The sequence below is a fragment of the Salmo trutta genome, chromosome 15 (assembly GCF_901001165.1).
Source record: "Salmo trutta chromosome 15, fSalTru1.1, whole genome shotgun sequence".
In the NCBI taxonomy this organism is placed as follows: Eukaryota; Metazoa; Chordata; class Actinopteri; order Salmoniformes; family Salmonidae; genus Salmo; species Salmo trutta.
In genome coordinates, this window is record NC_042971.1 from 63638476 (window position 1) to 63666371 (window position 27896).

At 46.7% G+C, this 27896-nt stretch overlaps 2 protein-coding genes across 2 annotated transcripts; both read right to left on the reverse strand.

The window, feature by feature from the left end:
• Positions 1 to 1558, reverse strand: LOC115149530 (formin-2-like). The gene is made up of 2 exons (XM_029692467.1): positions 230 to 1558; positions 1 to 139 (listed from the first exon to the last, which is right to left on the reverse strand). Exons 1-2 carry the CDS (start codon positions 1533 to 1535, stop codon positions 96 to 98), a joined length of 1350 nt encoding a protein of 449 aa, XP_029548327.1. The 5' UTR covers positions 1536 to 1558; the 3' UTR covers positions 1 to 95.
• Positions 81 to 26914, reverse strand: ugcg (UDP-glucose ceramide glucosyltransferase). The gene is made up of 9 exons (XM_029692468.1): positions 26689 to 26914; positions 16281 to 16422; positions 9445 to 9547; positions 8188 to 8289; positions 7433 to 7545; positions 5785 to 5963; positions 3623 to 3709; positions 2148 to 2334; positions 81 to 1948 (listed from the first exon to the last, which is right to left on the reverse strand). Exons 1-9 carry the CDS (start codon positions 26784 to 26786, stop codon positions 1778 to 1780), a joined length of 1182 nt encoding a protein of 393 aa, XP_029548328.1. The 5' UTR covers positions 26787 to 26914; the 3' UTR covers positions 81 to 1777.
• Positions 26915 to 27896: the final 982 nt, after the last annotated feature.

Below are 27896 nucleotides of genomic sequence, written 5' to 3' on the forward strand. Positions count from 1 at the left end.
TAGGTTTGGACCTTTAGTTTTCACATTAAAACAATATTAATTGAGTATAGAATCAAGACTAAATGAGGAATAGGGTGCAATTTGGGACGTAGGGCTCACTTTATGACAGGAGGATCTCGGTTTTCAACAGTTTGAATGGTAGAGAGAAAAAAAGAGCATCAGTAATAAATTATATATTTCAACACAGGTTAAAAACCATCAAACACTATGAATTTATCTAGTTTCCTTCTAGCCATCACGCCCATAGCGGGTAGTTTCCTTCTAGCCATCACGCCCATAGCGGGTAGTTTCCTTCTAACCATCACGCCCATAGCGGGTAGTTTCCTTCTAACCATCACGCCCACAGCGGGTAGTTTCCTTCTAACCATCACGCCCACAGCGGGTAGTTTCCTTCTAACCATCACGCCCACAGCGGGTAGTTTCCTTCTAGCCATCACGCCCACAGCGGGTAGTTTCCTTCTAGCCATCACGCCCATAGCGGGTAGTTTCCTTCTAACCATCACGCCCATAGCGGGTAGTTTCCTTCTAGCCATCACGCCCACAGCGGGTAGTTTCCTTCTAGCCATCACGGGTAGTTTCCTTCTAGCCATCACGCCCATAGCGGGTAGTTTCCTTCTAGCCATCACGCCCATAGCGGGTAGTTTATTTCTAGCCATCACGGGTAGTTTCCTTCTAGCCATCACGCCCATAGCGGGTAGTTTCCTTCTAGCCATCACGGGTAGTTTCCTTCTAACCATCACGCCCATAGCGGGTAGTTTCCTTCTAACCATCACGGGTAGTTTCCTTCTAACCATCACGCCCATAGCAGGTAGTTTCCTTCTGGCCATCACGCCCATAGCAGGTAGTTTCCTTCTAGCCATCACGGGTAGTTTCCTTCTAACCATCACGCCCATAGCAGGTAGTTTCCTTCTGGCCATCACGCCCATCACGGGTAGTTTCCTTCTAGCCATCACGCCCATAGCAGGTAGTTTCCTTCTAGCCATCACGCCCATAGCAGGTAGTTTCCTTCTAGCCATCACGCCCATAGCGGGTAGTTTATTTCTAGCCATCACGGGTAGTTTCCTTCTAGCCATCACGCCCATAGCGGGTAGTTTCCTTCTAGCCATCACGCCCATAGCGGGTAGTTTCCTTCTAGCCATCACGCCCATAGCGGGTAGTTTCCTTCTAGCCATCACGCCCATAGCGGGTAGTTTCCTTCTAGCCATCACGGGTAGTTTCCTTCTAGCCATCACGCCCATAGCGGGTAGTTTCCTTCTAACCATCACGCCCATAGCGGGTAGTTTCCTTCTAGCCATCACGCCCATAGCGGGTAGTTTCCTTCTAACCATCACGCCCACAGCGGGTAGTTTCCTTCTAGCCATCACGCCCACAGCGGGTAGTTTCCTTCTAGCCATCACGCCCATAGCGGGTAGTTTCCTTCTAACCATCACGCCCATAGCGGGTAGTTTCCTTCTAACCATCACGCCCACAGCGGGTAGTTTCCTTCTAGCCATCACGCCCACAGCGGGTAGTTTCCTTCTAGCCATCACGCCCATAGCGGGTAGTTTATTTCCTTCCACTCAATGTTGCCATCTCTCTCTGGCCGTATACCAAACGGCACCCTATTCCCTATATAGTGCACTACCTTTAACCAGAGCAACAAAAATAAATATGGGCAGGTGTGGGCCCTGGTCAAAAGTAGTTAACGACATAAGGATGCTGATCAGTCTGTGTCTGGCCCCTGGGGGTGATAAGGACTCGGGTTAAACGTCCCTGTAGGTGGGACTTAGGCTGGTAGCTATACGTCCAGGATCTCCTCGGCCGTACCGCCGCATCGTAACCTGTAGCGCCCAGTTCTCCAGCTGATGGTGGGGTCCCACAGGGCCGACAGGAAGATCTGGATGGTCATGGACTCTCTGATGAACCAGGCTACAGCGTAGTCCAGTTTGGAGAAGGACGGTGCGCCGCCCTGTAAGGAGAGAAGGGAAAAATATACCTCAGTTTCTTCCACCTGATTTATTCTGAACTTTTCCTGTCTCTCAATTAGAGTAACGAGCAGGGGTTATCAGTTTTACTTCCCAGACATAACGTCAATAGCAGACGACCTGGTAACTTGGTTGTAGTCAGAGATGAACCAGGCCAGACAGTGTGTGTGTGTGTGTGTGTACCTGAACTCCTCGGAGCTGGATGTAGTCAGAGATGAACCAGGCCAGACAGTGGCACATGAAGAAGACCATAATATCCCAGTGGAACACGTGATGCGCTGCCCAGCCAATGATCAGGCTGGCTACGAAACACTCTGAGATGGGCTCACAGATGGTGGCGGGGAGCATGTTGATACGAAGCTTGGCCCACCTGACAGGGAGGATCAGAGCACAGAATTACAATCAACGGATTCAGATCAATTACGTTATAAAATGGGTGAACTGGCAGCCATTTTGAGTGTTCACATAGCAGTAAAGCAGGAAGTAAAAAAAACATTATGTTTCTACATTTACATTTAAGTCATTTAGCAGACGCTCTTATCCAGAGCGACTTACAAATTGGTGCATTCACCTTAAGATATCCAGTGTAACAACCACTTTACAATAGTGCATCTAAATCTTTTAGGGGGGGGGGGTTAGAAGGATTACTTTATCCTATCCCAGGTATTCCTTAAAGAGGTGGGGTTTCAGGTGTCTCCGGAAGGTGGTGATTGACTCCGCTGTCCTGGCGTCGTGAGGGAGCTTGTTCCACCATTGGGGTGCCAGAGCAGCGAACAGTTTTGACTGGGCTGAGTGGGAACTGTGCTTCCTCAGAGGTAGGGAGGCGAGCAGGCCAGAGGTGGATGAACGCAGTGCCCTTGTTTGGGTGTAGGGCCTGATCAGAGCCTGAAGGTACGGAGGTGCCGTTCCCCTCACAGCTCCGTAGGCAAGCACCATGGTCTTGTAGCGGATGCGAGCTTCAACTGGAAGCCAGTGGAGAGAGCGGAGTGACGTGAGAGAACTTGGGAAGGTTGAACACCAGACGGGCTGCGGCGTTCTGGATGAGTTGTAGGGGTTTGATGGCACAGGCAGGGAGCCCAGCCAACAGCGAGTTGCAGTAATCCAGACGGGAGATGACAAGTGCCTGGATTAGGACCTGCGCCGCTTCCTGTGTGAGGCAGGGTCGTACTCTGCGAATGTTGTAGAGCATGAACCTACAGGATCAGGTCACCGCCTTGATGTTAGTGGAACTATGGATGAGACACCCCTTAGACTAATCTATAGACAAGTCTACGTAACTTTAGCCTATATCGCAGTATAATGTCTTAACATGCCACTATACACAAGTGAAAGAAATATATTTATCTGTTTTTTATTAGTTACATTGATCAGAGTCGGTAGATCTGAAGCAATCTGAATCCCAACGTGGCAGGCTAGTCGGTGGACTAGCCTGCCACGTTAGGAGACTGAAACAGCTAAATTAGCTTTTAGAAATAAATGGGACGTGCTCAAATAATCTACGACAATGGTGTCAAACTCAATTCCTGGAGAGTTGTGTCGACCGTGGCCTTAATTGATCAATCAAGTACAAAAGGAGGAGAGAAATAACTCAAGACCCTTGGCCCTCCAGGAATCCGCTCTATAACAACAGTGTGAAAGTCTAAGCCTTGATTGTTTACCTGATCATGCGGGACTGGAACTGAGCAACTGAATAGGACCCGGAGTTCTGCATGGCTACCTGCGTTGCCATGGAGAATTTCCATCCCCTGTGAGATAAGGAGGGAGGGACAAAGGAAACAGTTAGCCTTCAGTTAAAAGGGAAGAAAACCAAGCCACATATATTACAGAGCCTGTTAGCTAGAGGTGGCTAAAGTTGGCGGACCTCTGTAGGTGGCTGCTTAAAGAAAACCAAGCCACATATATTACAGAGCCTGTTAGCTAGAGGTGGCTAAAGTTGGCAGACCTCTGTAGGTGGCTGCTTAAAGAAAACCAAGCCACATATATTACAGAGCCTGTTAGCTTGAGGTGGCTAAAGTTGGCGGACCTTTGTAGTGGCTGCCTTCCCTGTGGCTCAGTTGGTAGAGCATGGTGTTTGCAACGCCAGCATGGTGTGTGCAACGCCAGGGTTGTGGGTTCGATTCCCACGGGGGGCCAGTACAACAAAAATAAAAAATGCATGCATGCATGAAAAAATGCATGGTATGAAATGTATGCATTCACTACTGTAAGTCGCTCTGGATAAGAGCGTCTGCTAAAATGACAAAAAAAAAAAATAATAAAAAAAGCCATATATATTACAGAGCCTGTTAGCTAGCTGTGGCTAAAGTTGGCGGACCTTTGTAGGTGGCTGCTTAAAGAAAACCAAGCCATATATTACAGTGCCTCTATGCCCATAGACTACTTTCAGGTTTAGGAAATATCTAACGTCAAGTTGTAAAATAATGAACTTCCCCTTTAAGAACTGGAGTTAAGACCTGGCCAATGGCCGGCAATCCAATGAAGATTCAATAACACCAAAACACAACCGTATCAAATCATCGATGTTTAGTGAATCGACAATAAAAAACAGGTCAAAGTGGCAGGGGGTTATAAGATGTGAACCTGGTTCAGGGTACAGGGCTCCCGAGTGGCACAGCGGTCTAAGGCACTGCACCTCAGCGCTAGAGGCGTCACTACAGACCCTGGTTCGATTCCAGGCTGTATCACAACAGGCCATGTTTGGGAGTCCCATAGGGTGGCGCACAATTGGCCCTGCGTCCTGATGGTTTGGCCGGTGTCGGCCGTCATTCTAAATAATAATTTGTTCTTAACGAACTTGCCTAGTTAATTAAAAGGCTAAATCCTTATATATTTTTTTTACAATTCTTACATTTTTGAAAAACGTTTAATTTTTTTACATTTTTTTTTTAACATTTTGAGGACTGACCAGCGCCATCAATAAACAAGGGATGTTGAGACACTTCTTTAAGAGGAGCCTCTTAAAGAAGAAGTTACAGGTCTGTGAGAGCCAGAAATCTTGCTTGTTTGTAGGTGACCAAATACTTATTTTCCACCATTATTTGCAAATAAATTCATTAAAAATCCTACAATGTGATTTTCTGGATTTTTTTTCTCATTTTGTCTGTCATCGTTGAAGTGTACCTATGATGAAAATTACAGGCCTCTCATCTTTTTAAGTGGGAGAACTTGCACAATTGGTGGCTGACTAAATACTTTTTTGCCCCACTGTATGTAGAATATAGTAAAAATAAAGAAAAACCCTTGAATGAGTAGGTGTCCAAACTTTAGACTGGTACTGTCCATGTACGATAGACACACACAATTAAAAAAAAGTGTCAACATACAGTATATGAATAACTAGACTATAACTAGGCTGTATTGAGCGAAGGGTTAGGTAAGGTTAAGATAAGGTTAAGGTAAGGTTAAGATAAGGTTAAGATAAGGTTATGGTAAGGTTAAGATAAGGTAAGGGGTAAGGTAAGGGGTAAGGTAAGGGGTAAGGGGTAAGGGGTAAGGTAAGGGGTAAGGGGTAAGGGGTAAGGTAAGGGGTAAGGGGTAAGGTAAGGGGTAAGGTAAGGGGTAAGGGGTAAGGGGTAAGGTAAGGGTTAAGGGGTAAGGTAAGGGGTAAGGTAAGGGGTAAGGGGTAAGGTAAGGGGTAAGGTGTAAGGGGTAAGGGGTAAGGGGTAAGGTAAGGGGTAACATGTATTAGATATGAATGTGTGGTGTATGTGTCAGCGATGGCCTTCGCCATAAAGTCGTCCTCGGTGATGTACTGAGCAAAGGGTTAGGGTCAGATAACCTTAGGTTAGCTGTAACATGTATGATAAAGTAATGTCTGTACCTGTCAGCGATGGCCTTCGCCATAAAGTAGTCCTCAGCGATGTACTGAGCGAAGGTTATGAGCCCTCCAGCCTGGTCCAAGATATCTTTCCTCATCAAACATGACATCCCTGTCACACACTTAATACCCATCACGTTGGCTGAGATGTAGGACCGCGGGTGGGACGTGCCAAAGTACACCTGTTACAAAATGGAGGTAGGTAACAGCTGTGAGTCTTTCATATTACCTCGACTAACCTGCACCTACCATGTATATAGCCTCCACATTGACTCTGTACCGGTACCCCCCTGCATATAGCCTCCACATTGACTCTGTACCGGTACCCCCTGCATATAGCCTCCACATTGACTCTGTACCGGTACCCCCTGCATATAGCCTCCACATTGACTCTGTACCGGTACCCCCTGTATATAGCCTCCACATTGACTCTGTACCGGTACCACCCTGTATATAGCCTCCACATTGACTCTGTACCGGTACCCCCTGTATATAGCCTCCACATTGACTCTGTACCGGTACCCCCTGTATATAGCCTCCACATTGACTCTGTACCGGTACCCCCCTGTATATAGCCTCCACATTGACTCTGTACCGGTACCCCCTGTATATAGCCTCCACATTGACTCTGTACCGGTACCCCCTGTATATAGCCTCCACATTGACTCTGTACCGGTACCCCCTGCATATAGCCTCCACATTGACTCTGTACCGGTACCCCCCTGCATATAGCCTCCACATTGACTCTGTACCGTACCCTCTGTATATAGCCTCCACATTGACTCTGTACCGGTACCCCCCTGTATATAGCCTCCACATTGACTCTGTACCGGTACCCCCTGTATATAGCCTCCACATTGACTCTGTACCGGTACCCCCCTGTATATAGCCTCCACATTGACTCTGTACCGGTACCCCCTGTATATAGCATCCACATTGACTCTGTACCGGTACCCCCCTGTATATAGCCTCCACATTGACTCTGTACCGGTACCCCCCTGTATATAGCCTCCACATTGACTCTGTACCGGTACCCCCCTGTATATAGCCTCCCCATTGACTCTGTACCGGTACCCCCTGTATATAGCCTCCACATTGACTCTGTACCGGTACCCCCTGTATATAGCCTCCACATTGACTCTGTACCGGTACCCCCTGTATATAGCCTCCACATTGACTCTGTACCGGTACCCCCTGTATATAGCCTCCACATTGACTCTGTACCGGTACCCCCTGTATATAGCCTCCACATTGACTCTGTACCGGTACCCCCTGTATATAGCCTCCACATTGACTCTGTACCGGTACCCCCTGTATATAGCCTCCACATTGACTCTGTACCGGTACCCCCTGTATATAGCCTCCACATTGACTCTGTACCGGTACCCCCTGTATATAGCCTCCACATTGACTCTGTACCGGTACCCCCTGTATATAGCCTCCACATTGACTCTGTACCGGTACCCCCTGTATATAGCCTCCACATTGACTCTGGGGCTCCCCCCCGCGTCTCCCCTGCCTCTTTCTCAATTTGGATTTTTTTTATTTTATTCCTTGCGTCCTCTTTCCTCTGAGATAGAGAGGTAAGGACAGAGGAAGCAAAGGATGGAGGGAAGATGAATTGAGAGCCTCTGTCTGTAAGGATGCCTACCTGCTCCAGTGTAGCAGCGAAGCCCTGTCTGTCGGCCACGTAGGGAAGGCCATGAACCAACCCCACCTTCTCTGTCATCTGGTTGGCCATGTCGGTCAGAGTGTCCGGTTTCACTGGAGAGGAACAGAAAAAAAAAATCTATCAATGTATATAGAAAGCCCCATTGTTCATTTTATTGTATATAGAAAGCCCCATTGTTCATTTTATTGTATATAGAAAGCCCCATTGTTCATTTTATTGTATATAGAAAGCCCCATTGTTCATTTTATTGTATATAGAAAGCCCCATTGTTCATTTTATTGTATATAGAAAGCCCCATTGTTCATTTTATTTGATTAAAATCAGCAGTTTACAGATCAGGCAATGGGATCTAAAGTATCATTTTCAAGGTATTTTTCATCCAACTACAGTACTTGAATATAGGTGAATAAAATACATTTTATGTTTGTATGTAAAAGCGATCAAAGTCTGGTTTATCTAGGTTCAGTTTATTTGTTCAAGGTTCAAAACTAGAATACATAGAGTCGCTCTATTATCTAACGGGTGTGAGTCAGTGATAACAATGAAAAACAGGGCCGTTCACTGATTTGTAATACTGCAGCTGATTCATTCCGTCATCATTCAAATCAGAGTAAGGAAACGTCCCAAATGGCACCATAATCCCTACGTAGTGCACTACTCTTGACCAGGGAGGTGCACAACGTAGGGAATAAGGTGCCATTTGGGACACACACACACAGAGTTAAGTTTCCTACCTCGTATTCCGCTGTCGCAGATCCACACTAGGTCATACTTGGCCCCTTCATAACCCGGCATCAGGTTATTGATCTTGGGGTTAATGCCGACCTTCTTTCCTCCTGTAACATGACATCTGTTCAGTGACCTGACCAGTAAGCACTATGACTGTCACTGTCACCAGACTGTGTCGTGAACCAGTTATATGAAATCTGACCTGATCAGTAAGCACTATGACCGTCACCAGACTGTGTCGTGAACCAGTTATATGAAATCTGACCTGATCAGTAAGCACTATGACCGTCACCAGACTGTGTCGTGAACCAGTTATATGAAATCTGACCTGACTTGACCTGACCAGTAAGCACTATGACTGTCACTGTCACCAGACTGTGTCGTGAACCAGTTATATGAAATCTGACCTGACTTGACCAGTTAGCACTATGACTGTCACTGTCACCAGACTGTGTCGTGAACCAGTTATATGAAATCAAGACATTCTCTTATAAGCCTTCCTTTACAGACGGTTTCACTTCCCTTTAACCCTTTTATATCCAGCAGGGACTCCATTTTGTGCGCGGCCTTATGGGACTCGCGGTCACGGCAGTTAATGACACAGCCTGGGATCATCCCAATTCATTACATTTTAATCTCGAAAGACAACCAATACATACGTTTTACTCAATAAAATTGTATTTTTAAATGATCTGTCTCAATAAAAAGTTAGAATATTTTCCCCATCAAAATAATCAGTAGTTGTCAAAGTATTTATTTTATTTGTTGGCGACTGCGGAGGAAATGGCTATAAACTTCATCAGGAGGACCTACCCTGAAGGACGTCTGACATTTGTTTCAATTCTTTGATTTTCGGGTGATGAAAGTGGACGTTTTTGGCTGATTTTAAAACCTACAAAATGCCTTCAGTCAGAACCTATGATCTGTACATGATACAGATAACATCTAGTCATACTGTCAGACCCCACGATCATTATATTATATTACAGACCCTATGATCTGTGATCCGAACATGATAGACAACATTGAATTGCCAGAACAATCTTAGATAGCAAAAATACATTTTCCATCCACGCTCAAAAGGAATTGGCCAACTATGTATTGTTGTTTTGTCAGTCCCTTACAGTACTGAGCATTGACATGTTTCCCTACTTACAACTACACATATTAACATATTTATTAGACAGATCTTAGAATAGCAGGACATGAGATATGAATATTAATTAACAGTTGTTCAAAGAATACATTAACAAGGCTCTTACCTATAAATAACCGAGCATCAACGTTGGGGTATTTTCCTAGAAGCTTTTTACAAACATCAATGGCTGGATCGTCATGGTCCTGCACACAGAGCAGGATCTCAAACTGGGCAGAGAGAGACAGACAGACAAAACGTTAGTCCCACACCGCAGAGAGGGGAACGTTAGTCCTATACCGCAGAGAGGGGAACGTTAGTCCTATACCGTAGAGAGGGGAACGTTAGTCCTATACCGCAGAGAGGGGAACGTTAGTCCTATACCGCAGAGAGGGGAACGTTAGTCCTATACCGTAGAGAGGGGAACGTTAGTCCTATACCGCAGAGAGGGGAACGTTAGTCCTATACCGCAGAGAGGGGAACGTTAGTCCTATACCGCAGAGAGGGGAACGTTAGTCCTATACCGTAGAGAGGGGAACGTTAGTCCTATACCGTAGAGAGGGGAACGTTAGTCCTATACCGTAGAGAGGGGAACTGTGGAGAAAGACAAAATGTTAGTTCAAGCCACAAGGCATTTATTCAATTCATTTGTTTAACTTCAGCTGTGTTCTACTGCCCCTCCGGCCGCCTTCCCCTCCGACCCCTCCGGCCGCCTTCCCCTCCGACCCGCCTTCCCCTCCGACCCGCCTTCCCCTCCGACCCGCCTTCCCCTCCGACCCCTCCGGCCGCCTTCCCCTCCGACCCCTCCGGCCGCCTTCCCCTCCGACCCCTCCGGCCGCCTTCCCCTCCGACCCGCCTTCCCCTCCGACCCCTCCGGCCATCTTCCCCTCCGACCTCTCCGGCCGTCTTCCCCTCCGACCCCTCCGGCCGTCTTCCCCTCCGACCCCTCCGGCCGTCTTCCCCTCCGGCCGTCTTCCCCTCCGACCCCTTCGGCCGTCTTCCCCTCCGACCCCTCCGGCCGCCTTCCCCTCCGGCCGCCTTCCCCTCCGACCCCTCCGGCCGCCTTCCCCTCCGACCCCTCCGGCCGCCTTCCCCTCCGACCCCTCCGGCCGCCTTCCCCTCCGACCCCTCCGGCCGCCTTCCCCTCCGACCCGCCTTCCCCTCCGACCCCTCCGGCCGTCTTCCTCTCCGACACCTCCGGCCGTCTTCCCCTCCGACCGTCTTCCCCTCCGACCCCTTCGGCCGTCTTCCCCTCCGACCCCTCCGGCCGCCTTCCCCTCCGACCCCTCCGGCCGCCTTCCCCTCCGACCCCTCCGGCCGCCTTCCCCTCCGACCCCTCCGGCCGCCTTCCCCTCCGACCCCTCCGGCCGCCTTCCCCTCCGACCCCTTCGGCCGTCTTCCCCTCCGACCGTCTTCCCCTCCGACCCCTTCGGCCGTCTTCCCCTCCGACCGTCTTCCCCTCCGACCCCTCCGGCCGCCTTCCCCTCCGACCCCTCCGGCCGCCTTCCCCTCCGACCCCTCCGGCCGCCTTCCCCTCCGACCGTCTTCCCCTCCGACCCCTCCGGCCGCCTTCCCCTCCGACCCCTCCGGCCGCCTTCCCCTCCGACCCCTCCGGCCGCCTTCCCCTCCGACCCCTCCGGCCGCCTTCCCCTCCGACCCCTCCGGCCGCCTTCCCCTCCGACCGCCTTCCCCTCCGACCCGCCTTCCCCTCCGACCCCTCCGACCCCTCCGGCCGCCTTCCCCTCCGACCCCTCCGGCCGCCTTCCCCTCCGACCCCTCCGGCCGCCTTCCCCTCCGACCCCTCCGGCCGCCTTCCCCTCCGACCTCTCCGGCCGTCTTCCCCTCCGACCCCTCCGGCCGTCTTCCCCTCCGACCCCTCCGGCCGTCTTCCCCTCCGGCCGTCTTCCCCTCCGACCCCTTCGGCCGTCTTCCCCTCCGACCCCTCCGGCCGCCTTCCCCTCCGGCCGCCTTCCCCTCCGACCCCTCCGGCCGCCTTCCCCTCCGACCCCTCCGGCCGCCTTCCCCTCCGACCCCTCCGGCCGCCTTCCCCTCCGACCCGCCTTCCCCTCCGACCCCTCCGGCCGTCTTCCTCTCCGACCGTCTTCCCCTCCGACCCCTCCGGCCGCCTTCCCCTCCGACCCCTCCGGCCGCCTTCCCCTCCGACCCCTCCGGCCGCCTTCCCCTCCGACCCCTCCGGCCGCCTTCCCCTCCGACCCCTTCGGCCGTCTTCCCCTCCGACCGTCTTCCCCTCCGACCCCTTCGGCCGTCTTCCCCTCCGACCGCCTTCCCCTCCGACCCCTCCGGCCGCCTTCCCCCTCCGACCCCTCCGGCCGCCTTCCCCTCCGACCCCTCCGGCCGCCTTCCCCTCCGGCCGCCTTCCCCTCCGACCCCTCCGGCCGCCTTCCCCTCCGACCCCTCCGGCCGCCTTCCCCTCCGACCCCTCCGGCCGCCTTCCCCTCCGGCCGCCTTCCCCTCCGACCCCTCCGGCCGCCTTCCCCTCCGACCCCTCCGGCCGCCTTCCCCTCCGACCCCTCCGGCCGCCTTCCCCTCCGACCGCCTTCCCCTCCGACCCACCTTCCCCTCCGACCCCTCCGACCCCTCCGGCCGCCTTCCCCTCCGACCCCTCCGGCCGCCTTCCCCTCCGACCCCTCCGGCCGCCTTCCCCTCCGACCCCTCCGGCCGCCTTCCCCTCCGACCGTCTTCCCCTCCGACCGTCTTCCCCTCCGACCGCCTTCCCCTCCGACCGCCTTCCCCTCCGACCGCCTTCCCCTCCGACCCCTTCTGCTGTGTTCTACTGCCCCTCTGACCCCTTCAGCTGTGTAAATCAGAGGCTTATTCTGACTACTCACTACTTTTGACCAGGTGCCTACACACAATGCCCTATTATGACAACGCAACAACAGTTTTTTTTTTTTAATCAATTTTAGCAACAAAATTAAAAATACTTAATCACATTTACATAAGTATTCAGACCCTTTACTCAGAACTTTGTTAAAGCACCTTTGGCAACAATTACAGCATCAAATCTTCTTGGGTATGACGCTACAAGCTTGGCACTCCTGTATTCTCTGCAGATCCTCTCAAGCTCTGTCAGGTTGGATGGGGGAGAGTCGCTGCACAGCTTTTTTCAGGTCTCTCCAGAGATGTTCGATGGGGTTAAAGTTCAGGCCACTCAAGGACATTGAGACTTGCCCCAAAGCCACTCCTGCGTTGTCTTGGTTCACCCTAGGGATGGTGGTAGGTTTCCTCCAGACATGACGCTTGGCATTCAGGCCAAAGAGTTCAATCTTGGTTTCATCAGACCAGAGAATCTTGTTTCTCATGGTCTGAGCGTCCTTTAGGTGTCTTTTGGTAAATTCCAAGTGGGCTGTCATGTGCCTTTTACTGAGGAGTGGCTTCCGTCTGGTCACTCTACTATAAAGGCCTGATTGGTGGAGTGCTGCAGAGATTGTTATCCTTCTGGAAGGTTCTCCCATCTCCCTGACCAAGGCCCTTCTCGCCAGATTGCTCAGCTTGGCCGGGCGGCAAGGTCTAGGAAGAGTCTTAGTGGTTCCTAACCTTCCATTTTAGAATGATGGAGATCACTGTGTTCTTGGGGACCTTCAATGCTACAGACATTTGTTTGTACCCTTCCCCAGATCTGTGCCTCGACACAATCCTGTCTCGGAGCTCTACGGACAACTCCTTTGACCTCATGGCTTGGTTTTTTCCTCTGACATGCACTGTCAACTGTGGGGCCTTATATAGACAGGTGTGTGCCTTTCCAAATCATGTCCAATCAATTGAATTTAACACAGGTGAACTCCAACCAAGTAGAAACATCTCAAGGATGATCAATGGAAACAGGATGCACCTGAGCTCAATTTAGAGTCTCATAGCAAAGGGTCTGTTTTCATTTTTTTATAATTTAGCAAACATTTCTAAAAATCTTTTTTTTTTCTCACTTTGTCATTATGGGGTAATTATGTGTAGATTGATGAGGCAATTATTTATTATTATTAATCCATTTTAGAATAAGGCTGTAACGTCAAAATAAATGTGGGAACAAGTCAAGGGTGTGAATGCTTTCCGAATGCGACGCATCTGCCCTTGTAATACTCGGGATGACTTACTGGTATGTTGGTTACGACTTACTGGTTCTGACTTACTGGTATGTTGTTTCAATTAGATTATTCATCATGTTTCACAGCTATTATTGAATATGAAAAGATACGGACGTAGTGAACCTGTAGAGACATGTTGGTAAGGCTTGTTGTAATAAGAGTATCACCATAGGAAGGTAAGGCAGGGCGTTTTAAATACCTCTCAGTCATCCCATCCCTAACGTCATGTCCAAGTACTGTAATGGCAAAGCCCTGCATGCATGAAAGACAGTTGTGAAAGGCTATCGCCAGTGTCAATCATCGGGTTTGGTTGGTAACACGCACCGATGTCATGGATACTTTGTTTAACGTTTCCCTATAGAACACGTCGTTCTATAGGGAAATGGGTACTTCTGGCTTGCTGCTCTCTAATGCATTACTGGGATCTGTCCAACTGTATTGCAACATTATCTATAACAATAGACTGATAGTTACTAACAAACAGTGTGGTGGGTAGGCCTGGGCAGTATACCATGTGTATATATATATATATATATATATATACACACACACACACACACAAACACTACATACACCAGGGTACTTGGAAAGCCACGGGATTGTTTTTCATAAACCGTCAAAAACTATTTAATTTAAAGTTACTCAATAAATTGGAATATTTGTAGCTACTTTAAAAAAAAGTTATTACCTGCAGTCAACTTGTGCAATACGCTGGGAGATAAAGCAGATTGCGTTCTTCATTACGTCATGGAGCTTACCGTAGTTCCTCTGAACAGTTGAGCCCGTCACGTGATTTGGTTTGTAAAATATCCCAACAGGAGAAAGCGTGAGTCCAGTATTCTAGATCTATCAGTGAGCCTTAGTTGTACGGTGCACACAAGATGATTAAGTTACACTTGTATGCAATTCACTACTAAATATTTGCCATGAAGCTGTTTGAGAGAATGCCAAGAATGTGCAAAGCTGTCAAGGCAAAAGGGTGGGGCTACTTTGAAGAATCTCAAATATAAAAATATATTGATTTGTTTAACATTTTCTGGGTAACTACATGATTCCATATGCGTTCTCATAGTTTATGTCTTCACTATTATTCTACAATATAGAATATAGTAAAAATAAAAGAAAAAAACCCTGGAATGAGTAGGTGTGTCCAAACTTTTGACTGGTACTGTATGTCAATATTTATCTTCAGAAATTAGCATGGCATTTAGCCAATTAATATAATGCAGCTTTGGATTTTAACCCCGTCTCAAAACCACATAGACCGTTTGGAATTTTACAGAGAGCTATTAGCCTATTAGTTCAGGGCTAAGCCTAGCTCTCGTTGGCGCAAGCAGCTGTGTCTCCCGCACTGTGCACACACAGTTATCTGACAAGTCAAGCCCCGTTTACATTACAATTAAGCCCCGTTTACATTACAGTTAAGCCCCGTTTACATTACAGTTAAGCCCCGTTTACATTAGATCTGAGCAGTCCACTGCATAGCGCCGGACGCTAAACAGCATAAATAAAAAATATTGTAAAAATTAAGAAAACAGCTTCAAGTGTAAGCTTAAAAACTACTAAATCCAGCTAAAAGTATGTAGAGAAGATAATGGATCTATACATTTTTCCATAATAAAATCGTTGAGAACTAACAATTACTCAAATAAAAGCTAGACAGAACTGAAAATTACAAAAACAATGAATTTAGCAGTAATATATATATATATAACACACACATATATACACACACACACACACACAATATAGTAAATACTAACAAAATAAATAAATAAATAAATAAATAAATAAATATTTTTAGTATGTTTGAGCAAAAGAACAACATTAGCCGTGGGAAAAATAAAATCTCAACTCTATGGAGAAATGTGTTGAATTACAGGAAATTGCCTTTAAAAATGTTATTTTCTGTACAGCTATATATAATTCTCTAAAATGTAGCCGTGCAGACAGCGCTCCTTGCCACACCCACCCACCCCCTGCTGATGTCGTTCATTTCACTTGCGAAACGAATGATGCATACTTTACATTTTTGCACACTTTACATTGTCTTTAATGCAGCCAGAGTCTGTCAATAGAAAAGGAAGTTACCAAACTACAGAACAAGATGAAAATGTGTTTTTCGAGCAATGGCTTTATAGCAACATGTAAACAATTACCCATTCCTATACAGTGAGTACTATTTAAATAATAAAAATGTTAAAATAACACACGTTGGCTGTTAAGCCAATTATATGACTGTTGCCTTCCGTTTTAGTTTATTGTGATGATAAAGAGGTATTATTTTTGATGATAATTATTAGGGTGGTGGTTGCTAGCTACAATTATATCTTCAACCTAACTTAGCTTTTAGCTAGCTGATCGGTAAACTAGCTTGACTTGCTAGAAAGTTCGAGAAAAGAAAGAAAAAAAAAATGGAGGGAAAAAAGTTACTCAACAAAACATGTTTTATTATCACCTGAAACAATGTTTCACCTTGAATGATACTGACTGTCTCCCAAAATAAAATATCCGACGAAAGACTAGGTTTTCAATCTTGTTTTGCGTTTCGAAACCCTACGGGATTTGCGTGAAGGTGACGCACGGCGTAATGAACTACGCCACGATGTTTACGGGGCATCGTAACGTAGTTAAATGCATAAAACGTTCGATAGGCTATGAACTGATGGAGGGAGCATCAATTCAGTCACAACAAATAGATATTTTAAAGTCGGATATTTTAAAGAGTTAAAACCCATTAGTGAACCGGCGATTCAAAACGGTTTTCTGACCGGACACTTCGTTTGGATTGGCTAGGGCTCCCGGCAGACCGATAAACATTTCAACAAGGGGTACATCCCTAATATAGAACAAGTAGTACCTTGGGGTAGTCGAGCTCAAAGAAGGTCTCCAGGTTATTGATGAGGTTGGGGTCTACTCCTTTCAGTGGCTTCAGTAGAGAGACCCCCGCCAGCTTACTGTAGGGCTGCTTGTCACCGCTCTTCTTGTTGAGATATAGACGGCTACATTCAGGGAGACAGACACACACAGAAAGGGAGACAACAAAAGAGATATTCAGGTTTTTTTACATGTTGCCTAGTAATGTTAGAATGAATACATTTCCAACGCTTACTGGCAAAAAATTGAGGCAACTTTGAATAGACACAATCACAAACGCTGGTATCAATGGCTAAATCACGTCACAGGTTTTTCCAAAAGACAAGACGTGAAAAGTGGTGTTTATGTTGGGATAAAACAAGTCCATGCAACTGTCTTTTACAGGCCTAGTCCACATTTCATTCTCAATCCCGACAGGAAAGAAAAGCCACCGCCTAAAACGATGGAATTAGACTGGTCTGTCCAACCATTAGGGTTGAAGTTGAATTATCTGCATTTAATGCCATGAATCATGTGACTGACTCAACATTCCATAATCTCTGAGGTGACCTGAATGGAACCGTGATGATAGAAGAAAAAAGAAAGTGGTTTCTGAGTGAATCAAACAAATGCTTTCATGGCCTTGCATCCCAAATGGCACCCTATATAGTCTAGTGCACTACTTTTCACCATAACCCAAATGGGCCCTGGTCAAAAGATGTACACTATGTGGCCTAGGGTGGTCTAGCGGTCTAAGCCACAGCCCTCGGTGCACATATACAGCACGAGTTCCAATCCTGCCCACTGCTCATTTCAGCACACTCTCTCCTTTATCTTTCCCACGGTCTCTATCCAATAAAGCATAAAAATGCCATGAATATATATATATATATACATACAGTGAGGGAAAAAAGTATTTGATCCCCTGCTGATTTTGTACATTTGCCCACTGACAAAGAAATGATCAGTCTATAATTTTAATAGTAGGTTTATTTGAACAGTGAGAGACAGAATAACAACAAAAATATCCAGAAAAACACATGTCAAAAATGTTATACATTGATTTGCATTTTAATGAGGGAAATAAGTATTTGACCCCTCTGCAAAACATGACTTAGTACTTGGTGGCAAAACCCTTGTTGGCAATCACAGAGGTCAGACGTTTCTTGTAGTTGGCCACCAGGTTTGCGCACATCTCAGGAGGGATTTTGTCCCACTCCTCTTTGCAGATCTTCTCCAAGTCATTAAGGTTTCGAGGCTGACGTTTGGCAACTCGAACCTTCAGCTCCCTCCACAGATTTTCTATGGGATTAAGGTCTGGAGACTGGCTAGGCCACTCCAGGACCTTAATGTGCTTCTTCTTGAGCCACTCCTTTGTTGCCTTGGCCGTGTGTTTTGGGTCATTGTCATGCTGGAATACCCATCCACGACCCATTTTCAATGCCCTGGCTGAGGGAAGGAGGTTCTCACCCAAGATTTGACGGTAAAAGGCCCCGTCCATCGTCCCTTTGATGCGGTGAAGTTGTCCTGTCCCCTTAGTAGAAAAACACCCCTAAAGCATAATGTATCCACCTCCACGTTTGACGGTGGGGATGGTGTTCTTGGGGTCATAGGCAGCATTCCTCCTCCTCCAAACACAGCGAGTTGAGTTGATGTCAAAGAGCTCCATTTTGGTCTCATCTGACAACACTTTCACCAGTTGTCCTCTGAATCATTCAGATGTTCATTGGCAAACTTCAGACGGGCATGTATATGTATTCTTGAGCAGGGGGACCTTGCGGGCGTTGCAGGATTTCAGTCCTTCACGGCGTAGTGTGTTACCAATTGTTTTCTTGGTGACTATGGTCCCAGCTGTCTTGAGATCATTGACAAGATCCTCCCGTGTAGTTCTGGGCTGATTCCTCACCATTCTCATGATCATTGCAACTCCACGAGGTGAGATCTTGCATGCAGCACCAGGTCGAGGGAGATTGACAGTTCTTTTGCGTTTCTTTCATTAGCGAATAATCGCACCAACTGTTGTCACCTTCTCACCAAGCTGCTTGGCGATGGTCTTGTAGCCCATTCCAGCCTTGTGTAGGTCTACAATCTTGTCCCTGACATCCTTGGAGAGCTCTTTGGTCTTGGCCATGGTGGAGAGTTTGGAATCTGATTGATTGATTGCTTCTGTGGACAGGTGTCTTTTATACAGGTAACAAGCTGAGATCAGGAGCACTCCCTTTAAGAGTGTGCTCCTAATCTCAGCTCGTGACCTGTATAAAAGACACCTTGGAGCTAGAAATCTTTCTGATTGAGGGGGTCAAATACTTATTTCCCTCATTAAAATGCAAATCCTTTTATAACATTTTTGACATACGGTTTTCTGGATTTTGTTGTTGTTATTCTGTCTCTCACTGTTCAAATAAACCTACCATTAAAATTATAGACTGATCATTTCTTTGTCAGTGGGCAAACGTACAAAATCAGCAGGGAATTAAATACTTTTTTCCCCTCACTCATATATATATATATATATATATATATATATATATATATGGAATAGGGTGCCATTTGGGACACGGCCATTCTCATCGTTCTCCTTGTGGATTATCTACTACTGTCCCCCTGCTGAACATGAAGGATTATCTACTACTGTCCCCCTGCTGAACATGAAGGATTATCTACTACTGTCCCCCCGCTGAACATGAAGGATTATCTGCTGCTGTCCCCCCGCTGAACATGAAGGATTATCTACTACCGTCTCCCTGCTGAACATGAAGGATTATCTACTACTGTCCCCCCGCTGAACATTAAGGATTATCTGCTGCTGTCCCCCCGCTGAACATTAAGGATTATCTGCTGCTGTCCCCCCGCTGAACATTAAGGATTATCTGCTACTGTCCCCCTGCTGAACATTAAGGATTATCTGCTGCTGTCCCCCCGCTGAACATGAAGGATTATCTACTACCGTCTCCCTGCTGAACATGAAGGATTATCTACTACTGTCCCCCCGCTGAACATTAAGGATTATCTGCTGCTGTCCCCCCGCTGAACATTAAGGATTATCTGCTACTGTCCCCCTGCTGAACATTAAGGATTATCTGCTGCTGTCCCCCCGCTGAACATGAAGGATTATCTGCTACTGTCCCCCCGCTGAACATGAAGGATTCTCTACCGCCGCTGAACATGAAGGATTATCTGATACTGTCTCCCTGCTGAACATTAAGGATTATCTGCTGCTGTCCCCCTGCTGAACATGAAGGATTATCTGCTACTGTCCCCCCGCTGAACATGAAGGATTATCTGCTACTGTCCCCCCGCTGAACATGAAGGATTATCTGCTGCTGTCTCCCTGCTGAACATTAAGGATTATCTACTACTGTCTCCCTGCTGAACATGAAGGATTATCTGCTGCTGTCCCCCTGCTGAACATGAAGGTGTGTTCCCTGAAGCAGTAATTGTGACATTACGGGGAAGGAAGGTGTAGAAACTGGAAGAAACAGGGTGTTGGCTACGTGGAAAAGTAATGTTGCAACAGAGTACAACTATCAACTAGTAAAACTGGCAAATCTCTTTTCGATCTTCGCAAGAACAATGACTAACACGCCAATCTGGTGGAAGTATCACACACACACACACACACACACACACAAACACACACACAAACACACAAACACATACATAAACACACACACACACACATAAACACACACACACAAAAACACATAAACACACACAAACACATAAACACACACAATACCCCCATAAAAGGTCAGAGGAATTATGTTCTTTGAAATGTTCACAAATTAATTAAAATTTAAAAACGCTGAAATGTCATAAGTCAATGAGTATTCAGTCCCTTTGTTATATCAAGCCTAAATAAGATTTAAAAGGACTACCTCATCACTATACCCTACACATACAGATTATCTGTAAGGTCCCTCAATCGAGCAGTGAATTTCAAACACAGATTAAACCACAGAGACCAGGGAGGTTTTCTAATGCCTCGCAAAGAAGGTCACCTATTGGTAGATGGGTAAAATTAAATAAAAAGCAGCCGTTAAAATATGCTTTTTGAGCACGTTGAAGTTACACATTACACTTTGGATGGTGTATCAATACACCCAGTCACTACAAACATAAAAAGGCATATTTCCTGAATAAAGTTTCCGGAGAGAAAGGAAACCGCTCAGGGATTTTCACCACGAGGCCAATGGTGACTTTAAACCAGTTACAGAGGTTAATGGTTGTGAAAGGAGGAAAATGAGGATGCACCAACGACATTGTAGTGAGGTGTCCTTTTGAACACAGAAAATAAGTGAAATGCAACCAACCAACATAAAAACCTGGTTAACTATGTACGCTGTGAGAAATGCACCATAAGCAATGTTTCAAGACTAAGCTTCACTCAGCCAGAGGGACATTAGCCTACATTTAATTCCTACAGAAACAGGCCTCAAACAGAGGAATGTACAGAAGACTGGACATAAATCCATGTTTATCACATGCACCCTTTATAGTGCACTACTTTTGACCACACTATATAGGGAATAGGGTGCACTACTTTTGACCACACTATATAGGGAATAGGGTGCACTACTTTTGACCACACTATATAGGGAATAGGGTGCACTACTTTTGACCACACTATATAGGGAATAGGGTGCACTACTTTTGACCACACTATATAGGGAATAGGATGCACTACTTTTGACCAGGTCCATTACACTATATAGGGAATAGGGTGCACTACTTTTGACCAGGTCCATTACACTATATAGGGAATAGGGTGCACTACTTTTGACCAGGCCCATTACACTATATAGGGAATAGGGTGCACTACTTTTGACCAGGTCCATTACACTATATAGGGAATAGGGTGCACTACTTTTGACCAGGCCCATTACACTATATAGGGAATAGGGTGCACTACTTTTGACCAGGCCCATTACACTATATAGGGAATAGGGTGCACTACTTTTGACCAGGCCCATTACACTATATAGGGAATAGGGTGCACTACTTTTGACCAGGTCCATTACACTATATAGGGAATAGGGTGCACTACTTTTGACCAGGTCCATTACACTATATAGGGAATAGGGTGCACTACTTTTGACCAGGTCCATTACACTATATAGGGAATAGGGTGCACTACTTTTGACCAGGCCCATTACACTATATAGGGAATAGGGTGCACTACTTTTGACCAGGCCCATTACACTATATAGGGAATAGGGTGCCATTTGGGACACAGTCCATGTCACCTGGCATTCTGGAGATTAGTCACACCCCTCATGTTAGAACAGCAGAAGTTGAACAAACTGGTTAGTTTTGTCTTCTCTTCACTTCCACTCAGGAAGCTTCGCTTCAAGTGTGTTTTTTTGTTTTGTTTTTGCTGTGATCATCTCTCTCTAAAAACATATATTAACTAGGCCTAACGATTGGTGGCAACAAGCTGGGGTAGTATTCATTAGTGCACACCGTACCATAAAACGGTTTGAAACAGAAAGCAAGTTCCTCCCTGTTTCAGTCTGCTTTCCTCAGTTTGTTTTAGTGAGTAAAGAAAACGACAAGCCAATTAGTGATTGTCAGCAAGCCAAGAGGCATCCCACGTTTCAAATTCATCTGTCTATAGCCATGAACAAGTTGGCCTTCTGCCAGTGATAACATCTTGCCTGAAACAACAACTAGAGGAGATTATTTAAGATACTATAGAAAGAGGTAGGGTTTCAGGTGCTTTCAGAAGAGGGACAGGGACTCTGCTGTTCTAGCTTCGGGGGGGAAGATGGACAGGGACTCTGCTGTCCTAGCTTCGGGGGGGAAGATGGACAGGGACTCTGCTGTCCTAGCTTCAGGGGGAAGATGGACAGAGGACTCTGCTGTCCTAGCTTCAGGGGGGAAGATGGACAGGGGACTCTGCTGTCCTAGCTTCAGGGGGAAGATGGACAGGGACTCTGCTGTCCTAGCTTCGGGGGGGGGAGATGGACAGGGACTCTGCTGTCCTAGCTTCAGGGGGAAGATGGACAGGGACTCTGCTGTCCTAGCTTCGGGGGGGGAGATGGACAGGGACTCTGCTGTCCTAGCTTCAGGGGGGAAGATGGACAGGGACTCTGCTGTCCTAGCTTCGGGGGGGAAGATGGACAGGGACTCTTCTGTCCTAGCTTCAGGGGGAAGACGGACAGGGACTCTGCTGTCCTAGCTTCAGGGGGGGAAGATGGACAGGGACTCTTCTGTCCTAGCTTCAGGGGGAAGACGGACAGGGACTCTGCTGTCCTAGCTTCAGGGGGAAGACGGACAGGGACTCTGCTGTCCTAGCTTCAGGGGGGAAGATGGCCAAGAGACCAGATGTCGGGATGCGAGTTGCAGTAGTCCAGACGGAAGATGACAAGTGTCTGGATTAGGACCTGCACCACTTCCTGTGTGAGGAAGGGTCGTACTCTACAGATGTGGTAGAGCATAAAGCTGCAGGAGCGAGTCACTGCTTTGATGTTTGCAGAGAACGACAGGTTGCTGTCCAGGGTCACGCCAAAGTTCTTTGCACTCTGGGAGGGCCACATTGAAGTTGTCAACCGTGGTTTAAAGGAGGTGAAGGGGGAATGTTTAAACAAATAACTTTTAAGTAACATCCAACCAAATATAGAGGTGAGTTAGACATGGACCATTACACTATATAGGGAATAGGGTGCACTACTTTTGATTTGTCTCGAGATGGCTATGCATATTCATGGCATGAGACTAGTAGCATAGCATCTCTCTCCATTAAATACAGGCGGTTGACTTCATCAAATATTCAAAAAAAAGGTATTACAATAAATGAGATGTATACACCAATCCAAAGAAAGGATAGGCCAGAGCTAAACATCCCACCATGTCGCTTTGTGGACAACTCCCATTGTTAGAGCAGAGAGACGTGTAGTATCCTGCCAGTATATCAATAATCTTTCGCTAGGCGCCAGCCGAACTTCCCGGACAAAACGGAAGAGTTGGCACATATATTATGACACCATTGTGACGTTTTCATGCAAAAAAATGTTCCTTGAGAAAAACTGCACCAAAACAGTTTAGTTAAGACGTAAAATTGTGCGACTAAGATCTCCTCGGGCAAAAAAACGACTAAATTAATGACTGATTTCTTGAGCTACACTACATGGTCAAATGTATGTGGACACCCCTCCATAGACAAACATTGGCAGTAGAATGGCATAACTGAAAAGCTCAGTGACCTTCAACGTGGCACCGTCATAGGATGCCACCTTTCCAACAAGTCAGTTCATCAAATTTCTGTCCTGCTAGAGCTCCCACGGTCAACTTCAAGTGCTGTTATTGTGAAGTGGAAACTTCTAGGAGCAACAACGGCTCAGCCATGAAGTGGTAGGCCACACAAGCTCACAAAACGGGACAGCCGAGTACTGAAGCGCGTAAAAATCATCTGTCCTTGGTTGCATCACTCACCACTGAGTTCCAAACTGCTTCTAGAAGCAACGTCAGCAGAAAAACTGTTCCTTCGGGAGCTTCATGAAATGGGTTTCCATGGGCGAGCAGCTGCACACAAGCCTAAGATCACAATGCGCAATGCCAAGAATCAGCTGGAGTGGTGTAAAGCTCACCTCCATCGGACTCTGGAGCAGTGGAAACACATTCTCTGGAGTGAACATTCACGCTTCACCATCTGGCAGTCCGACGGACGAATCTGGGTTTGGCAGATGGCAGGAGAATGCTACCTGCCCCAATGCATAGTTCCAACTGTAAAGTTTGGTGGAGGAGGAACAATAGTCTGGGGCTGTTTATCATGGTTCGGGCCCCTTAGTTCTAGTGAAGGGAAATCTTAACGCTACAGCATTCAATGACATTCTAGATGATTCTGTGCTTCCAACTTTGTGGCAACAGTTTGGGGAAGGCCCTTTCCTGTTTCAGCATAACAATGCCCCCATGCACAAAGTGAGGTCCATACAGAAATGGTTTCTCTAGATCGGTGTGGACGAACTTGACTGGCCTGCACAGAGCCCTGACCTCAACCCCATCTAACACCTTTGGGTTGAATTGGAACGCTGACTGCGAGCCAGGCCTAATCGCTCAACATCAGTGCCTGACCTCACTAATGCTCTTGTGGCTGAATGGAAGCAATTCCCAGCAGCAATGTTCCAACCTCTAGTGGAAAGCCTTCCCAGAAGAGTGGAGGCTGTTATAGCACCAACTCCATATTAATGCCCATGATTTTGAAATGAGATGTTGGACAAGAAAGTGTCCACATACTTTTGTAGCATATCTTTGATTCATTCTGACTATTTTGAGGAAGTGTAAACTGGCTACAGCGTCTCAAGATGGACATTAAGTACCATTGTCGTTTTTAGGGGAGTATCCTTGGCTAGGTGCCAGCCCAACTGAAGCATGCTGACACCTTTAACGCACAGAGCATGCAGGACCCCCAGCCAGCAAACAATGAACTAAAAAAACTCTAAAGAATCATGATTCTACACACCTCTCATTCACCATTGGGAGGCTTATTGGAGACTGATATATGTGACTAAAACATATAAAGCAGTGCTTTAATTTCAAACAAATGTAATTTGTAATTGCTAAAGCATACAAATTAGATTATTTATTGATCCCTTTGAAAAAAGGTCTAGTTGCGGCCGCAACCGGACTTGATTGTGAAGTGAATGAAATTGCTTGACTGCTTTCTCAATAGGATATCCTTTGCAAACTGCAGCAACCACACACAAGATTTGTTCTCGAGATCCGAGTGTTGAGCAGAAGGCAAGCTGAGCATGTTCTGCTTCTACAAAGCCGTGTCAATCGATAAAAATTCAATAATAAAATGTATTGCATTCCTTCTTGCACCATGCGACCATTTATCAACGTGTACTTTCCATATATGCTGCCGCCTGATCTATTTTTCTGCGCACATGACAGTTGGTGGTTGGAGTCCGGTATGAATAGTGCTGTAGGATTCCTCGAAACCAGCAGGTCAAACGAACAAATAAAATGAACGACTCATTGGAAAAAAATCATGACAGTTCACTATTCCTCCCATTTACGCTTACACCGCGTTAGTGTGCCAGTCGGGAGTTAGTCCACGTCAGGAGTTAGTCCACATGTCTGACCAGTTTACACCGCGTTAGTGTGCTAGTCGAGAGTTAGTCCACATGTCTGACCAGTTTACACCGCGTTAGTGTGCCAGTCGAGAGTTAGTCCACATCAGGAGCTAGTCCACATGTCTGATCAGTTTACACCGCGTTAGTGTGCCAGTCGGGAGTTAGTCCACATGTCTGACCAGTTTACACCGCGTTAGTGTGCCAGTCGGGAGTTAGTCCACATCAGGAGCTAGTCCACATGTCTGATCAGTTTACACCGCGTTAGTGTGCCAGTCGGGAGTTAGTCCACATGTCTGACCAGTTTACACCGCGTTAGTGTGCCAGTCGGGAGTTAGTCCACATCAGGAGTTAGTCCACATGTCTGACCAGTTTACACCGCGTTAGTGTGCCAGTCGGGAGTTAGTCCACATCAGGAGTTAGTCCACATGTCTGACCAGTTTACACCGCGTTAGTGTGCCAGTCAGGTGACCGTCTATGTCTTCCGTCAACAGACGACGTAACATGGCCGTGTGAGGACACTAACCCTATTAAAAAAGGTGTGTCGTAATTTAACCTTTTTTGTTTTTTTAGGAAATTATTTATTACCGATATGAATGATACGTTCATATATTTCGAAAGCAATACCATAACTAATCCTTTTGAACTTTCACAACGAGCGTCGGGTGATCTGAATTAAAACCAAACCAGAAGATACTATCGTCAATATGCTCTAAAATCAGTTAGCGTCTATGAATGGGGTACAAGATAACTAGCTAACCCAATGAATTAGACGGTGTAATTAAATTAGGCTATAAGATAACTTGTTAACGTTATCATCTAACTACCATCGTGACCACATCAGGTGTTTACTCAGAGGTTCAGTGAAACGACAATGCCATTTGGTAATTAGTGTTAGCATCAACAACGCTAGCGGCTAACGTCAAATCCGTAACAAACACACTGATACCCAATTTAGTCTGAACCAGTAACGTTGACGTTAGCTAGCTGGCTAAATACAAGGGAGCGCTGAAAAACACCCGTTTAGACATTTAAACAAAACAATAAAACGTTAGTTAGTAACTAACAATTGAATGATTAAAAAAAATACAAATTGGACTAACAATTGAATGATAGAGACACTTTACTTAGCTAGTCAGCTGACGTTAGCTAGTAAGCTAATCGATGTTTAGCTAGCTATCTCGCTCACGGTGGCTATCCTGTGAGAGCATCTACATTCAATCTATCGACATAGATAGATAGACAGCTAGCTGACGTTACATTTGACACGGCTTCTCGTCATGCTAACGTTAGCTTACCGACATACTTTAGCTAGCTAAACCGATAGGCAATACTTACACATAGATGATAGACATGAAATGCATAAACCAGAGGACGAGAAATAGAATGAATCCAAATATAGAGAACCCTTGCATGGCAAGATCCAGAAGAGCCATTGCTGTGGCTAGCTGCTACGTTAACAACACCGGTGTAAATATCCAAGCAGACTGGCGAACCCAAAGGGGGAATCTTTCCCCCCCAAAAAAACCCGTCGCTTGGGTTACGAACTGGGCGGGGTATGGCGCTTCCGCTCATGACGCTTGTCTTTTCTTCTTCTGTGGATTTTATATGTCGGTTGGCAACTAACTTTTACAGTGCATTACTACCACCAACTGGACTGGAAGGTGGTCTAAATCTTAGGAAACCATTTTTTATTTTTTATTTTTTGTACCTTTATTTAACTAGGCAAGTCAGTTAATTAAGAACAAATAATTTTTTACAATGACAGCCTACCCTGGGAAAATAGTAGTGCACTAGGGAGTTTTCCTAGCCACCGTGCTTCTACACCCGCATTGCTTGTTGTTTGGGGTTTTAGGCTGGGTTTCTATACAGCACTTTGTGACATCAACTGATGTAAGACGGGCTATATAAATACATTTGATTTGATTTGCACTGCCCTATGGGACTCCCAATCACAGCCAGATATGATAAAGCCTGGATTCGAACCAGGTACTGCAGTGACAGCTCTTGCACTGAGATGCAGTATCTTAGACCACTGAGCCACTCAGGAGCAGTGGTCCCCTGACGATTTCACCAGCAGTTCACTTAATCCTGGCTCTTCAACCCCATTACTTCTCAAATCTAATAACAATCGCTCCCTTTCTCTCATATATTTCTGGCACTGAAATAGAACATGTTCCACTGTCTCAGTTTTCTCCTGTCAATGATCACACCTCCTAGTCGGATGTTTCCCCACCAATTTCAATGTACTATTTAGCCTTGTGTGTCCCGGTCTCAGCCTTGTGTGTCCCGGTCTCAGCCTTGTGTGTCCCGGTCTCAGCCTTGTGTGTCCCAGTCTCAGCCTTGTGTGTCCCAGTCTCAGCCTTGTGTCCCGGTCTCAGCCTTGTGTGTCCCAGTCTCAGCCTTGTGTCCCAGTCTCAGCCTTGTGTCCCAGTCTCAGCCTTATGTCCCAGTCTCAGCCTTGTGTGTCCCAGTCTCAGCCTTGTGTCCCGGTCTCAGCCTTGTGTGTCCCAGTCTCAGCCTTGTGTCCCAGTCTCAGCCTTGTG

What these genes read in the sequence shown, in the direction of transcription:
- LOC115149530 (XM_029692467.1), bottom strand. Translation starts at nt 1,535, where the DNA reads ATGGGCGTGATGGCTAGAAGGAAACTACCCGCTGTGGGCGTGATGGCT. An exon ending in CGCTATGGGCGTGATGGCTA is followed by an intron (nt 140 to 229) that starts GAAGGAAACTAG and finishes TTTTTCTCTCTA; the next exon opens with CCATTCAAACTGTTGAAAAC.
- ugcg (XM_029692468.1), bottom strand. Translation starts at nt 26,786, where the DNA reads ATGGCTCTTCTGGATCTTGCCATGCAAGGGTTCTCTATATTTGGATTC. An exon ending in TTCCAGTCCCGCATGATCAG is followed by an intron (nt 2,335 to 3,622) that starts GTAAACAATCAA and finishes CCTCCCTGTCAG; the next exon opens with GTGGGCCAAGCTTCGTATCA. An exon ending in TCCAGCTCCGAGGAGTTCAG is followed by an intron (nt 1,949 to 2,147) that starts GTACACACACAC and finishes CTCTCCTTACAG; the next exon opens with GGCGGCGCACCGTCCTTCTC.